This window comes from Anabas testudineus, chromosome 19, assembly GCF_900324465.2.
Source record: "Anabas testudineus chromosome 19, fAnaTes1.2, whole genome shotgun sequence".
Taxonomy (NCBI): domain Eukaryota; kingdom Metazoa; phylum Chordata; class Actinopteri; order Anabantiformes; family Anabantidae; genus Anabas; species Anabas testudineus.
This window is the reverse complement of record NC_046628.1, coordinates 17,601,253-17,618,092: the sequence shown is the minus strand read 5'-3', so window position 1 is coordinate 17,618,092 and position 16,840 is coordinate 17,601,253. Positions and strand designations below refer to the sequence as shown.

The 16,840-nt window shown below is 42.5% G+C and overlaps 1 protein-coding gene across 3 annotated transcripts in view; it reads left to right on the top strand.

Annotated features, from left to right (window-relative positions):
• Positions 1-16,840, top strand: part of LOC113156270 (serine-rich coiled-coil domain-containing protein 2-like) — a 30,037-nt gene that overhangs the window by 1,037 nt on the left and 12,160 nt on the right. For all 3 annotated transcript variants that reach the window (XM_026351305.1, XM_026351307.1, XM_026351306.1), the window contains exons 2-6: positions 12,427-13,742; positions 13,847-14,020; positions 14,097-14,273; positions 14,464-14,537; positions 15,132-15,305. In XM_026351305.1, coding sequence (XP_026207090.1) covers positions 12,470-13,742; positions 13,847-14,020; positions 14,097-14,273; positions 14,464-14,537; positions 15,132-15,305 — 1,872 coding nt within the window. In that variant the 5' untranslated portion in view covers positions 12,427-12,469. The remainder of the gene's footprint in view (positions 1-12,426; positions 13,743-13,846; positions 14,021-14,096; positions 14,274-14,463; positions 14,538-15,131; positions 15,306-16,840) is intronic.

Genomic DNA, 16,840 nt, shown 5'->3' with positions numbered 1-16,840 from the left:
GCAGCTACTTTTATTATTGCTATTATAAAAACATCCAGCAGCGTAACGTCTTCCACATGTCGACCACTACATCAGCATCCAGCTAGAACCTCAGCTGGAACACATCCCCCAGCTGAGGTTCTGCAGTAGTTCAGTGCAGAGACGAGGCTGATGTGACCGTTCTCCATGTTTGTGTGTTCCCCGTGGGAACAACCACACTCCTGACGTGTTTAGTCCCCTGTTTCCATTCTTTGGTTCAGTTTGGTTCCACTCTGAAGTGGCTCTGGTTTCTTTTCAAACCTTCACATGTGGCTGCTCACTAATGATCCTGCAGAACCAGGTTCTCTGCAGTGGTTCTGTTCTAAACTAAACAGTTAGATTTCACTCCTTGTTGCCTGGACCTTTCTGGACCTGTTTACTTAGTAGTGTTGTTCTGCAGGTTCTGTGCTTTGGTTCTTTCTGTTCTCTCGTTGATTTGTTTCTGAGATCTTAGTTCTGTCCTGTTGTTCTTTGTTTCTCTTGTTGTCTTTTCTTTCTTTGACCTCTACCTTCTGGTTCTGCCATCTGTTCTGTAGTTGTTCTCTTCTGTTCTGCTCACCACTTGTTCTGCAGGTTCTGTCATACTTTTTGTTCTGTAAGGTTTGACCCCTCAGGTTTTATCCTTTATGTCCCTGTCTGTAGAATCCCTGGTTGGTTCCTCTAGCTTTCTTTAGTCCTCCGCATTATTTATCCTTCCACAGCTGTCGTTCTTGTTTTGTTTCTGTTTTTTTTAATTCTGCGGTTCTTCTAATCCTTTAGTTCTGCTGGTTCTGTCTTGTTTGGTTCTACCTGCAGTGTTCTCAGCTCCACTGACGGCAGCAGAACAGAAGCTGCTGTTGTTCTGGTTTTGTTCCAGAGGGAACCTGCTGACCTGTGTCTGGCGAGGGTTCAGTCCTTTCTCCATCTGTCGTTCTGTCTCTGGCGTCTCCACTCTGCTGGATTTCTTTAGCCCTCCGGTTCTTTGAGTCCCTGCTGAGATGAAGAATCAGTTTGATACAGATACAGTAAAACATCATAGAAACAAACAAAAAGAACTCGGTTCTTGTATAGAATTAGTTTAGTTTTATTTTTCTCCAACATTTCAGTACATAGATGGATCCAGACTGTGGTTCAGGTCTTTTGAGTCCAGCTTGTGGACTGGACTCGGTCCTGATGCTGCCAGGACTTTGAATTGATCGTTCACTTCTGGAAATGACAACGATGAGAGAAGCTAACGATGAGTTTACTCCCAGCTGCTGAAAAATTAATAATTTCCAGACTGTTCTCAAAGAATAAGAACAAAGCAACGTGTGAATAATTCATTAAAGTTCTGCATCAGCGCTCGCACAAGGAATTTTATCTAGTTTTCCTCAGTTTCTGGCAAATCCCTGATTTCTCCAGGCTCTTTTCCTGAACAACAGTAAACAGGAACCAGCACTGTGAGATCCAGAGTTTAGCAGCTGCTGCTATTAAAGATTAAACTGTAAAACTCTGTCAGTGCCTCCAACGGTTTCAAACCACACGTGAAACAATCTCAGCTGGAATCAAGTAAAACCCAAATATCAGAACAGTTTTTATAGAAGGTGCAGAACCAAAGCCTCCATTTAAACCAACGGTCCGTCGTCGTCTTCCTCAGTCTTTGTTGGTCTCTGAGGTTTATTAGTGAGAAGCTTTTACGACTCCACTTTAAAGCAGAATCATCATTTAGCTCGTGGCTAATGATTAATCCTGAGGCTGTGAGAGGTCCGGTTCTCTCCCTGTTCTGCTGCTGAGTCTTTGCTTTAATGACCTAAACTCACTGACTTCTCCTTTTTGACATCGCTGCATCTCTGTGCTGCTGATTCAGTTTATTCCTATCAGGAGCTGTCTGCCTCTGCTGACCTCTCTCTGTGTTTGCTCTTTCACCTCGGTGATGTTAACGTGGAATTTGAATTATTTTCTATTGTTTAAAGTGGAACGAGCGACAGAACCACCTCAGGGGTGTCGTGAAGTTCTGTCCAGAGATACAGAAACATTATTTCTGATTATATTTTATCAGTTTAACGGACTAAATGTGTTCAGTACTTTAAAAACAGCTGATGTTTAACGGGTATAATCTAAATCTGGGTCTAACCTTTGTAAATCAGCACCACTAAAGGCAGCATTTACCAACAGGTACCTGAAGTAATTCAGTGTGTTTGTTGTTAAAATGTTTAGTGCTGATTTAATAATGATGATTATTAATCATCATTATTAAATCAGCACTAAAAGGTAATTTACCAACAGGTACCTGAAGTAATTCAGTGTGTTTGTCGTTAAAATGTTTAGTGCTGATTTAATAATGATGATTATTAATCATCATTATTAAATCAGCACTAAAAGGTCATTTACCAACAGGTACATGAAGTAATTCAGTGTGTTTGTCGTTAAAATGTTTAGTGCTGATTTAATAATGATGATTATTAATCATCATTATTAAATCAGCACTAAAAGGTCATTTACCAACAGGTACATGAAGTAATTCAGTGTGTTTGTCGTTAAAATGTTTAGTGCTGATTTAATAATGATGATTATTAATCATCATTATTAAATCAGCACCACTAAAGGCAGCATTTACCAACAGGTACCTGAAGTAATTCAGTGTGTTTGTCGTTAAAATGTTTAGTGCTGATTTAATAATGATGATTATTAATCATCATTATTAAATCAGCACTAAAAGGTAATTTACCAACAGGTACCTGAAGTAATTCAGTGTTTGAGTGTGTTCAGCATGTGTTGCCTGGAGCCTTTTACTGATCTCCAGTGCTGGTACCCTTCGTCCCTCGAGCCCCCTCCCGTCTGGTTTCATAGCAACTTGGCACAGACAACATCCCTGTTGTGCTGGGAGTTCTGGACCTCCACTCTCTCCAACGCACCCCCTCCTACCACCACCCCCACCATCATTAATCTGCCACAAAGCAGCTCTGTCTCTCTGCTGCCCAGCACCAAACTCCTGAGGAGAGAACTCTGCTAATCCACCACACTTGATCCAAATAGACCAAGAAACCTACTTCTGGAAATCCAGCAGCGTGTTGGACAAACTGTGGGTCGAACTGCATATTAAGAACAGAACAGGGTTTACAGGAAGACTGGGTCGCTGCTAATGTGGCACAGATACTGAGGCAGCCACAGAAACTCCAGTGGGAAACAGAAAAGCACAAGACCGTTTCTTTAAAGGACCAGTCTGAGGTTTTTCTGCTGCCTGCAGTATATCCAGGTGACAACAGGTCGTCAACACTTTAACCTTATCCTCTGCACCTTGTCACAGCTCGTAGAAACTTCTTTCACAGAAACCAAAGAGGAAAATGTTTGATTTGACCGTTTGCAGTGTATTTTAGTGGTTCTTCTCTGGCCTCTGATTTGATCAGAGGGAGGAAACACTGCAGACAGTCTGAGATTGAAAGATTCAACAAACATTTCCTGCCTTCAAAATCTATCAGCAGACAGAGGACATCAGATCAGTGGTAAAAGAAAACAGAGAATAGGAGAGAACGGGAATAGAAGAAGGAATCAGACAAAGAGGGGAGGTCGACAGGAAGAGGACTTGGACCTATCACAAGATAAGATGCAGTAGAATTAGACTGAACAGGTTTCATTTAGTGTTCATATCAGTTCAAATATGACTGAATACAAAACAGCTTTTCTACACAAACCTCACACTCTGTATATAAAAATATAAAATCCAGCATAAAAAATCAGAAATTCAGATTTAATCCAGGAACCGTTTAGTGAAATAATAAATCTTAAGAGTCGGTTAATACCAACTTTTTACTCTTTTATTAATGAACCCTTTCATTAATAGCAGCTCTACTTTCACCTGTAGCTCCTGAGATCATGTGTGAAATGTACGTTACCTTGTTTACTCTTCATAATCAGTAGTTTGTTACTGATACGTTTTTAAATTTACAGCGTGTTTAAAGAGGCCGTCATGTTCTTTTTACATTAAAAACATAACTTAAGCTGCTGTTTGTGAGTAACCTTATTATATACTATAAACTGTTATCAAAGAGGTAAACACCGTGTAAGATAAGAGCACATTATGGAACTGAAGTTATTAAAATGGTAATGATGACATATAAAACAAGAATTAGAGTTTCATCTCATTATCAGTGTGCTTATCAGTATTTTACTGAGACTTTAATACTTGATTTTAAAGTGAATATTGTTCAGTGGTCTCACCTGTTACCTGTGCTCCAAGATAATTAATCAAAGAAATAAGCAGCAGATAAACTGATGATGAATTTTACGATTAGTTGAAACCTGATAAGAGTAATTTCTTCAGAGGTAGTTTGAGTCGTGAATCAGCACCTGTCTGAAACCATCGTACATAATAAACCGAGCCCTGTGTGTACAGCTAAATGTTGACGCACTAGCAAGAGCATTTTAACCAGTTTAACCAGTTAGAGACCAGACTAAACCATCACTCAGTGGAAGAGTGAAAATGTCTGTGGAGGCGAAACAGAGACACTGGATTCCTCAGACCAGACTGTAGTCCGTGTTCGAGGCCCATTCAGACCTGGTCCTGGTCAGTCAGCCATATTCTGTGTGTGTGTGTGTATGATGTGTGTGTCATATCAGTGAAAACACTTCCTGTCCATCATTCTTCTCCTAAACATACCTCCAGCTTCTGGTTTGCCGTGTGCTCTGTTTTTGGATTTTGCACGAGGTTGACGTCACATTTTTTGTGTGGATCTATTTTGGGTCTTGATGGAACCAGATTATGGAGAACTGGTGTGTGCAGTTCAGATCTGTTCAAACTGGGTTGAGCATTTGACCTGCTGTCCTCCATTTGTTCCAGGATTAGTCCACGTCCAGCTTCAACTTCAGGTGCTGTGTAACCCAAACCATCCACATTACTTCATGTCAGATTCTCCTCATGAGCTGGACCAGAATATATTAAGTTTATGATGATGGGTATTTTAGCATCAGTTGAGAAACAGTTTACAGTAAAACATAACCAGACATCTTAAATAGAGTTGTCTTGATAATAACTGTAACGGTATCAACAAAGGTAAACACATGAGCAGATGTTAGTCTTTATAATATATAAATAATAATACTACCTTAAATCACCTCAGAATTTGATATCAGAATCATTCAAACTAACTTAACGTCTCTTTGAGTCTCACTGGCTGTTTCCTTTAGTGACTGTGAACATCAGGAAACTTGTTGCTTATCCTCCGTGGATCAAATACCGTCCACAGCCTCGTGACCCTCAGGCTGCGTCTAACCAGCAGCCATGAATAATAAAACACACCAGCTAAATGTTGCTTTTCTATTTTGATAAGGAGCCGTTTTAACGGAGAGGCTGATGACAGACTTTAATTTCATTTATATTTAGTGGCAGTTGACTTATTTTTGATTATGTCATCAATCATCATCATGTTGTTTGTTGTCAACAGTTATTTTCTTTTTGAAATTACCTGAAATGATTAAAACCAATCAGTTGGAGCCTGCTGGTGTAATTTAATGATGCAGCTCCAAATCCCAGTGTTTCATGATGATATTGCTTCTTCTAGAGGATTTCAGGTAGATGAGGTTATGTTACTCTGCCCTGTACTAAGAATATCTGTCCTCTAGTGATCTAGAGAGACTGAAACCATAAAAGCCAGAGAGGAGGAAACAAGCACATGGTGGAGTGAGAGGAAGAGTAATGAGAGATGGAGGACATCATGGAAGACGGAACAGGTTCAGTTAATGACATATGAAGGTTTGTTTTATGAGTATATATTGTGAAGAAGAGGGGGCCTGAGATTGAACCCTGATGAACACTGTCTAAAGCCATCATATGTTTTGTTGTGTTTCATCTTGGTTGTGATTCAGACCAAGCAGCAGCAGCCGATCTAGTTACTATTGATTCATTTATCATTGAGCGAAAAGGGAAGATGATCCTGCTGCTATAGCAGAACTTTGGCCTGTGACCGTTTTTATTCTCTGCTGAGAGCTCGTCTTACAAACAAACGCGCCCTAGCATATGAAAGTGTGTGTTTGTGACTTAACCGTCCGCTCTAGATTAATGGTGTGTAGTTTGACACACAGTCATATCAGTCCTGACCATCTGTTGTGTCGCTGGCCCTTCTCTGAGCATATTGTGACCTTTTCTCAGCCTGGGAGTGTAAATGAAATCGGACCTCACACAGTGGAAAGACTCACCTGAGAGCCTGGAGCTGGTTTTATATGAAGGACACAGCATCTGTTAGGAGACACTGAGACTGTCATTAGTGAGAAATGAACTCTGACAGGCAGAATCAAGTCTTGGAGTCTTGCTGTGGCGTTGTCCTTTTTGTTACGCAGCAAAAACACATTCAGTCTTCAGTAAGACAGACCAACACTTTTCTCTCTGTGGCGTTAAAACGGGGATAAATTATTAAATAATAATAATAAAAACACAATTCTATTTGCTGATCATTTAGATGATTATTTTTCTAAACATTCTCTGAACTGATTATTTATTTTATCTTTCACTGTATAGTGGTATATAGATGTTTTTTTGTGGTCAGACAAAAAAACAAGTTATTATTTAATATTGAGAAAATTAAAATTGATACTCTTTAGTTCAAGAAATGTTTATTATAAAGTCTTTGCATTGGCCCCATCTCAGGATGACATACATAAACCAATGAAAACATCATATTCGGAGCACCCAGACAAATGCAGTTGACCTTCTCAAGCTGCCGGCCCACGATTCCTCTCCGCTCAGTGAACAGAGAAATGGAGCATGAGGACATTAATAACCCAGAGTATGAGGGACTGCTGTACAGTAGAGGCGGAGGGGGAGGAATAAAAGCAGGTTAATGGAAAGAGGAGGAGCAGGAGATGCAGGGAGGGACAAGACAAGGGTCAAACAAGGGAGAGGGGGGTTCAGGGAAAATCCCTTCAACTTTGAAGTCAGGGTTTTATTCCCAGCTGACGAGCAGCAAACGATGAGATGCCGATTTATCATCCACCTGAAGCTGAAGTTTGTACTAATTAAAGGACTTAACACATTTCTTGAACTGATCACATTTTCCAAACTCACGTTCACTTGCTGGCTTCTTATGATCCCCACATGTTTCAACCACGATTGTGACCTGGCCACTAATGACACCCAGCGACTGCTCTTGTCATTTCCACCTGCGAATGTGCACTTTAACCATATGTGATTTAGTTTAATAATAAAAAAGAACATCTTCCTGCAGACATAAGTGGATAAATGATGGGCTCTTGTGCTAAACAGTATGCAGAGCACTGCAATCTGCTGCTGCAGGGTTTCCAATCATGTTTTATACTGAAATTGTAGCTGTAGTTAATTAACGTTCACACCCAAACTTCTCTAATTACAGTTTTGGCTGTCTGCACACTGGTGTCTGTAGTCATCCAGAGATGGTTTATGAATAATGAAATGTGCAGAAATCACTATACAACAAGCGTGCAGGTTCAAAATTATTTAAACAAATTATTTAGGGTCGGTTTCAGCAGCATCAGAGTTTTGCCTTTAAACGTCCTCAGTCAGTACAATAAGGTATAAAAGTCAAATCTATTTTGTTTCTGGCTTCTCAGTAAAACATAATTAGCAAGCAGAGGAGAGGAGAACAGAGAGGAGGAAACACAACTACAGGAGAGAGAAGACACAAAGTTAATGACATGAAATGGTAGAATTTGAATGGAGAGAGGAGAAAGGAGAGAGGAGAGGAGCTCAGTGTATCAGTAGAGGTCCCCCAGCAGACTAACCTATATCAGCAGAACTAAGAGATGGTTCAGAGTCACCTGATCCATCTCTAACTATAAGATTATAAAAAAGGAAAGTTTGAAGTCTAGTCTTAAATTAAAGGCTTTTTAATGAGTTATTGGGACAAACTATTAATAATGAATTACAATAGTCCAGTCTGGAAGTAACAAATGCATGGACTAGTTTTTCAGCATCCTGTTAAAATCCTAATTTTAACAATGTTCCTCAGGTGGAAGATTCAGTTCTAGAGATTTCTTTTATGTATGATTACAGTTTAGTGAATGTGAGTTTTGCAAAATGAGAACTGGATCCAAACTGAAAGAAGCACGGTGAGACATGTTTGTGCCTGAATATTAAATGTCCTGCTGGTCCTGCACTGAAACAGTGAGAGCTGACTGCTCCATGTCTCGTGGCTGCGTCACATTTCAGGGAAAAATATCCATCATAAAAGTTTGGACCAAATCCAGTTCTGTCTCTCCTGAACTTAGAAAGCTAATTATAGCTGCTGGCAGGCAGCCACACTGATCTGCTCCCACCCAGTCCATCAGTCACATCAGTCTGGCTTTAAACCAGGGTCTGGTTTCGATCTGAGGTGTAAAGAGGGTCTCCTCTGTTGCTATGAACACTCTTAGATTTCTACGTGGTAACCAAAGTACTTTATCCTTCAGTCAGCAGCTTTAGATTCACCAGCTGGAACTTTAGTAAATCTGTCTGCTGCAGGTCAAAGCTCACGTTATGATCTTAAACTCGCATTAAATGAAATCCAGTGAGTGGTGATTCCTGGAAGTTTGGTGAATATGGAGGTCATCTAAAGTCATCACTGTCTCAGAGCTGCTGTATATCAAACTGCACACTCACACTTCATGAATAAAACAAGAAGATGGCAACCGTCAGGGAAGTGTTTCTGCCAGGAGCTGAATATTTAAACCACAAGAGGAAGAATGAAAAGAATGAAAGCACTACTCCCCACGTTTCACCAAACGCCGCTCGACTGAGCAAATGTTTACGAGCACAAGTCGACAAAGTGAAAAGGGAACTCAGAAACGAGGTGACAGCAGCTAACTGGTGATGTGGAGGAGCAGGTCGGACTGTGCAGCTGCAGCTGTTTCCTGCTCTGATGGGAACTCCATTAGTGAAAGTGAGTTGTGAGCACAGCAGCAGACTCTTCGCTAACATTGGGCTGTTTATTGATATGGTTCAACAGTAACAGATCAAGGTCAGGACACATGAGCAGGAACTCGGGAACACTACACTCTGAGAGTTTATCAGACAGGTTTAAAGTGCTTTACACGTGTGTGATAACACGAGAGTCGGAGCAAACAGTGTGAAGACTAATGCAAACACACAGTAAAGACACATCAAATGCAATGAAACTAACTCTGTATCAGTCATCAGTTACTAATCACAGCGCTGCAGCTTCTTATCCATTAAGTAAATGAGTGCAGCTGACTTTACACCTGAACTGCTGCTCATTCATTCAAATGCACTGTCTGGCTCGCAGACAAAAACAAAAAGCTTCAGAGTTTGTGGTGAAGCAGGAAGTTCTCTCTGAGCTGACTCATTGAAGCCTCTTATCTAAAGCACACTTGGCTTAATGATTTTGCAATTGAAGCCTCTTTTGAGCGTCTGCCAGCAGCAATGAAACATAAATCCAGTCGATTGCAGTTGACATGTGAACCTTGTTGTGAAGATCCCTGCGGGGAAAACAGGAAAAAATCACACCACAGGCTGCGAGTGTGTATCTTACAAATATACATCCAGCTCAGTCTGAGCGTGAGCTGCCTCCAGTTTATTCTTAGCTCTGACTGAACTGAACACACGTGACCTCATATCTCAGGCTCACGAGTCCGTAGGAAAAGACATGCCTGACAACGACCTTTGACCTAGAACAAGTTAACAGGGATTTCATTTAGATTTTTTCTCTATTTGCATTTTTGGAAACTGTGATGCTATAGGTATCACAATGTGGAGGTTACGATATAATTCAGTACTGTTAGCAGGCGAGTAAAGTGACCCACACACCTTGCAGCTCTGAGGGTCTAAGGTCAGAGGTAAAGCTCAGAGCCAAAGTTCAGAAGTGAATTTTAGTTGATTTGATCAGACGTTATTGGTCCATTTGCTTTTATGCAGTGATGAATAAAATAAAAGTGCTAAACAAATAAAACTGGCAACACAAAAATCACGAGTCTCTGCGTGTACAGTAAAGTATTGATGATGATGATGATGATGATGATGATGATAACTTTATTAAAGTACTGTACAAGAAAACAACAGAGGTGAAACCAAATGATTACAGTAAATAAACAACATCACTGTCACAGAACAGAAGCCCGGAGCCAGGTCAGTGAAATTTTAGAATCGATCCTGAAATGAACAGGAAGTCGATCTGCAGTGAGTTTCCTCACAGCTGAGTCCTGAACAGTTTGTACATGTTTTATATCTTCATGAACGGCTGCTGCACTCGTCCTGGTGATAACATGGTAAAATCACAGATAGTAAAACTTATCACAGATCTAATTGTTGCATCATCTCTAAGATTTCAAAATTTAAAAATAACACATTTAAATGCAGTTTAAAAGGACTTTAACTGTTCATACTGTTGTTTTAGGACAGACTGTGAACCTCCAGTCCAGACTCTGTCGTCCTTTATATGTCTGATAGCTGCATCATTGTGTTGGACTGTCATATACAGATAGAAATGATGGTGGCTGCTGAGTGATGATGCTTCTGCTTCTCGGCCGCTGACTGTGACACAGCAGTGAGGAAGTTGTGAGTCAGCTTAACGCAGCATCTCTTTTGGGAAACACTTAATTTAGCTGCTTCTTTAAAGTCAGTTTGTACCGGGAAAATGTTACATGACTTAGTTTATAGATGTGGAAAATAATCAATAATCTGATTTTATTTTACAGTGAATCACAGTAGACAGCTGATGAATACAATGGAGACACTTTTATACGTAGACCAGACTTCATTCATTTTATATTACATTTAAAAAGTTCCAGACTATAATTCCTGCAGTGGACATACAAATGATTCAGCTGCTGTCTGCAGGTTATTTAACTCTGTGATTAATGTTCTTTATCAGTAGATCACATACAAAAAGCCAAACTATAACTAAAACGATACTGTTTTGATCCACGTATCTGACCGAACATCTCGTCTTCTGTTATATAATCTCTGCAGCCCTGCAGGACGAGCAGATGATCACAAAAACCATGAGGTTTTTTTTTTCCTTCCAGTTTCTCTCACACTGAAATCACAAGTTTTTCAGCTGCTACGTTTTTTCTTTCTTCACTCTGATATAATCACATGAGCTGTTTTAATTTTGGACCCAGAAAAGCTTGTGACACCGTGTTGGTGTTTGCATACGGTGGCCCTGGGCGGACAAATACCTGAGGTTGTTTCTATTTTGTTCCATCAGCGTCAGCAGCGACTGATGGAAAAATAGAAACAGCTCAGAGGGCGTTGAATTGTCTCTTAGTTCTGTTTTTTATGTTTAATTAAGAGTATTTTCACTTTATTCATCATTATTATTATTATTATTATTATTATTATTATTATTATTATTATTATTATTATTATTATTATTATTATTATTATGTTTTATTTTCTAAGCAGTGATGAACTGATCATCACCTGTTTAATATCAGGATGATGTTCACACTGTTTCTCACGATGAGTCATGAGTCAATCAACAGAAAACAGTTTTGATCAGTTGTTTTTCAAGAAAATGAGTTTGCTGAACATTTTAGAGTTTAGGCGTCTGATGATGCCACTTTTTAATCAGTTAAATGGTGAAATAATCAGCAGATTTTAAGACTTTTTCATCTTACATTACTGTACATTTTAAATCTTTCGTTTTCTTTGTCTCTGGGAAGATTTTAGTGAAACTTCTTTTTAATGATTTAATTTTAAATCCATTAAATGATGACTCAGCACAACAAACTACAGCTCAAAGACCATAATACCCAGCTCATTGTTGTCATTTATCTTCTACCTCTCCTACAAGTTAAACTGAACAGACGCCACCCTGATGTTTAGTCTCCAACCTCTGCAGAGCTGAAACAGGCCGGCCTTGTTTTCTCCTGCCTCGGGGTTCTGGTCCCGCCTCACCTGGGTGTGTGTTTCACTGGAGTCGCTCACAGACAGGATGGGACGGGTGGTTCCTGTGAATTATCATTTGTGTGATGAGTGTGTGTGTCGTTTGCTGCTGGAGGTGCAGCTGATTGTTTTTGTTCTGGGTGTGGTTTGCGTGTTTTCTCCACACTAACCACAGACATGTCTGAACTCGGCCTGCACCGCTTCACCTGTTAATTACAGTTTGTGTCAGATCTGCAGCTTCTCAGCGTTTTATATTCTGCTGTCGTGTTTCATAAATCTCTTAACAACCCTCTTAGACGTCTGCAGATATAACAAAGTAGATATTTAAAGTTTGATTTAAAGTTTGATTTAGTTTGATTTATAGTTTGATTTGAAGTTGGATTTAAAGTTGGATTAAAAGTTTGATTTGAAGTTTGATTTGAAGTTGGATTAGAAGTTTGATTTGAAGTTTGATTTGAAGTTGGATTTGAAGTTGGATTTGAAGTTGGATTTGAAGTTGGATTTAAAGTTGGATTTGAAGTTTGATTTCAGACCTCGTCACTGAACTTGTTTGTTGTGTTGTGAAGAATTTGAAGCTGAAATATTTTCTCCATCTTCTCCAGCTCCTCCTGCTCAGTGTCTCCATGGTGAAGTGGGCGGGGTCTGATGTCAGCCCCTCCTCTTGTCGACCCCCCCGCCATGCCCACCGTGGTCTCTAGGCTGCCCAAGTTCGGTTCTCGACCCAAATCTGCCACGGTCTCCGATGGCGCTCAGCCGAGTCCATCTGCTCCCGCCAACGCCATCAGCACCCGACTCACCAACGGGTTCTACCATCACCCCGGCCCAGCGGGGGTCAACAGTTTCACTGCGCCCCCCTCCTCTGCTAAGCAGAATGGATTTATCCGAGTGCCGACTTCCTTTTCCGTGAAATGGAGAAAAGAAAATGGGGCGATGGAGGATGGAGGAGCAGATGGAGAGAGGGAGTGGAGAAGAGGAAAAGGCGGGAATGTCGGGCTGAACCGCTCCGGTAACAACTTTCCTCACAATTCCCAACGACAACATGGATCCAAGAAGCCAGGCTCCCCCTCTGCAGGAAAAGGTCGTGGTTTAGCTCAGCCGGCGACGTCCTCGTCCTCTCCGTCACCACAGTCCAGCCCCAGGACTCTGCCTGTTCCCAGATCCGGTCAGTCTGGGCTAACCAACGGGACCAAGCAGACGCTGAATGGTCTTTCTGGATCTAAACCGTGGAGTGGAACCAGTGGTTCTCTAAGGCCGCCTCAGAGTTATGCTCATTCTGGCAGTTCTAGACCAGGTTCTGGTCCTGGTGTCCGATCAGAGTCACCCCTCCAAAAGAAGCCACCAGCCAGCCGCTCACAATCCACCGACAGCCTCGGGACTTCTGCCTCCACCCAGCTCACCGAAAGCGATCGTTTCCGGTCACGTAGCCTCACGCAGGTCCGACAGCAGCCCTCCCCCACCCTCACCCCATCCTCCTCCTCCTCCTCCCAAACCATCACCCGCTCCTACTCCATCAACAGGGCTGCTGAACCAGGACTCAAGGAGCCAACTGTGTCCTCAGCTCAAGGTCCTCCCAGAAGCAGCTTGGTGAAACCCCCAGTTAGTAGCCGGACTCCTGAGGGAGGAGGTAAAGGTGCAGGGGTCAGAGGTCAAAGTTCTGCTGTCTCCAGGAGCTCAGGGATCAGCACGCCATCACTCCTGCCCCCCTCTGCCTTAAAGAAACCCCTCCTACCCAGCCTTACCCCCGCCTCTAAGCCCTGTGGTATCAGCTATAAGCTGTCACGCCCATCACTCATCAAGCAGTCCCGCCCCCTCCGCGTGACCCCAGCCAGTGGGTCTGGAGGTGACCCGGAAGTGAATCAAGGACTGACGGGATGGAGGAACTCGGTAGAGACGTCTTCCACTGCAGAAAGCAGCCCAGGTGGGAGGTGGTGCTGGTTAACGTTCATCCTGTCATCATAACTGTTAATGTCTAGTTTAAATCTACAGGCTCGTCTCTAATCTCTAATCTCGGTTCACCTCCAGTATCAGAAAGTACCCCCGAGGCTCCAGAGACAGAGGGTCTCTCAGCAGAGCCTGTATCCCATGCTGAGGTGTCGGTGGTGGGGGAAACGCTGGAGGACATGTCCCTGTCTTCAACGTCCTCTCTGGATAGAAATGACACCAGTCAGGAGTACATGGACGACTTTGACAACCTCGGTAAAGACGGTAGAACAGCAGAATGCAGCGGGTCCGTTCCTCAGGGATTCAGTTTCCTTTATGTTTGTGTTTGCAGGAAACGGTGGAGTCGGCATCCTGCTGCTGTCGTCCAAAAACGACGAGGACGACTCCGGGCTCGACCAATCCTGCGCCAGGTTGGATGATGACAAGGTGTCCGTTAATGGTGTCACCAAGACGGCCGGACTCTGTTTTCTGGATGATGGTGTGGACTGGACCTCCATGAGACTCAGTGGTGAGTAGTAATATTAGTTTTTAATATTGAAATCAGTGTATTTATGTAATAATAACACACAGGAAACTAGTTTGAGCCAACACTTAAAGTTTGATTCTTTAGTGGTCCAAGAATATTTTTAACCATCTTTTCTGTGGCTAAGTAATAAAACATGTTTTAACCAATTGTTTAAATGTCTGCGTCTGTCCAGGTGAGCGAGGAACACATCACATCACCCGACTCTCACACCAGAGAAGGTCCAGTCAGCCGGACTACCAGGACCAGGTACCAGACTAACAGATTCACACAGTCACCGTCTCTAATCTTTATCAGCCCCTGAACTGAGCACAGTCTGAACGGCGACATGATGAACACCTTTCCGACACCAGGACACCTGCTATTATGTCATTAAACATGATGTTAGGAATGTAAAAGCGTGTGTCATGATAAGTGAGTCACGCTTTCATAGGTGGAACAGTTGCAGCCCTCCTCCCGTGTCTCCACCCACTGTTCCCAGGGTGTAAAGGCCGTAACCTGCTCTCAGGCTCCACGTGGACCAAACATGCAGAGGATTGGTTTCTGCTGTGAGTCATTAAAAGTTCAGCTGAAGCTAAAGTTTTCTTTGTGTAAACAGTTGAAATGTAGAGAAGAATGAAAAAGTAGCAGGGTCAGCGGTTCGATCCCGGGCTCTTCCTGTGCCACTGGGCCTCAGGTGGCAGCTGCACCGTCATTAGTTTTTATTACTAGTTATCTTTAGTATTTTTTCACGTCACCGTCTGTTGAGCTGCTCTCCTGCACAAACACTGAGATGTTTCCTTTACTGACTTAAAATCTGCAGCTGTATAAAACCCAACATCTTTTCACCTGCTGCCTTCACAGGGTGGATCATCCCTGGACCTGTCCCCCTCGGACAGCTGTGGATCTGGGGGAACCTACATGTGGGATGAAGAGGGTCTGGAACCACTGGGGGGCGTGGCGACGACCGCCTCCATCAACACCAACAGCAACACCAGCCACCACATCGGGAGCTTCGACTCCGACATCAACAGCATTGTAAGACCTGCGTTTGTGTCGATGATTAATCCTGAGCCTGATGTTGTTTTAATATTCCTGCATCTCTGTCCCACTTGGGGCCCGTTTAGACACAGGTCAGGACCGTCCTGTGGCTGCTGTCCGACAGCAGATGGTGCGAACAGACTGAAAACCCAAAGTGAGCATCCAGCAGGCGTCAGTGATGAAGCTCAATGTCAGTTAACATTTGCAGTTGGCACTTGTTGCACATTTTTGGAACGAGTCTGGACTCGAGATCTCCAGCTGTGAACAGTTCTGAATCTGGCGAAGCTGCTGTTCCATCAGAATTTTACACAAAAACAAAGTCTGAGCCCAGTTCTGCTGAACCCGATCAGGTTTTGATTCCTGCTCTGTTATTTGAGCACAAAAACAATCAACATGTCACCAGCAGACGTTTTTTAATCCAGGATAAAATGTCCGAGCACAAGATAAATGTTGTTTTCTGTGAAGCTCTGGTTTAACATCAAGCTGTAACTTTAACACAACATATTTAAATTTTTATTTTAGCTTGTGGCACGAACCAAACTCACATTATTACAGTTGATAAATCAGCCACAGAGATGAGACGGTTCACATTCTCTGTTCTGGTAAAAACCAAGAAAATATCTGAGCAGAAATCAAATTCTCAGGTAATTAAAAACTGAATATGAACTCTGGACATCAGACATCACACCTGGATTATTTTCACAGGTTGTTGATGATTAAATCGTGACATCACGCTCTGAATCAGGATCCAGTATCAGGACTAATGAGGTCTGAATAAGATCCTGTGGCTCCCTCATGTGTCTGTTCTGAGAATTACAGCTGCTGCTGCAAACCTGTCTGTGTCCTATCACAGACATTATTTAGTTGTGTATGTGAAAGTCCAGTCCGCTGTGGTGACTGTGGGGATGAAGGGTCTCCTGTATCTTTCACGCAGTGAGGTGAGTCGTCCACTGCAGCTTCTTCTCTGCTCCATCAGGATGTCGTGTAGATGATGGTCGGTGTGCTGCAGGGATTCATAGGCAGCTTATGAACCATCTCTCAACACGTCAGTCTGTAGAGTTACTGACACTCTGAGCACCGTGACTCCCTCCTGTTCGCCACACCCTGAGTTATGTTAAGGTGTTGTTAATCAGCCTGTTGTCTAAATGTGTCCTGTGTGTTAACGAGCTGTGCACCTTAACGAACCTCAGGATCAGAGCGCGTTAACGAGTGCTGAAGTCTGACTTCTTAAACCTCTGTATGTACTGATTGTCTTCATTTGTTGACCATGTTGTTTTTCAGCGTTTTACGTGAGGAAGTTCTGTTAATGTTCAACATGTCCACCAGGGGTCAGTGTTGCACTGAGGGGAGACTGCTCCGTGTGTGGTTAACGCTCCATTACCCATCAGCCCGTTGGTCGTCAGTCAAACAGCCTGAAATCAGCACAACGCTGGTTTGTGTTTGAGTGAATTTGTTGAGGAGCAGAGTTGAAATGCTGCTTTCTGTTTGTCGCTGCAGTGCTGCCAAGTGAAGTGTGTATCTTACATACAAGA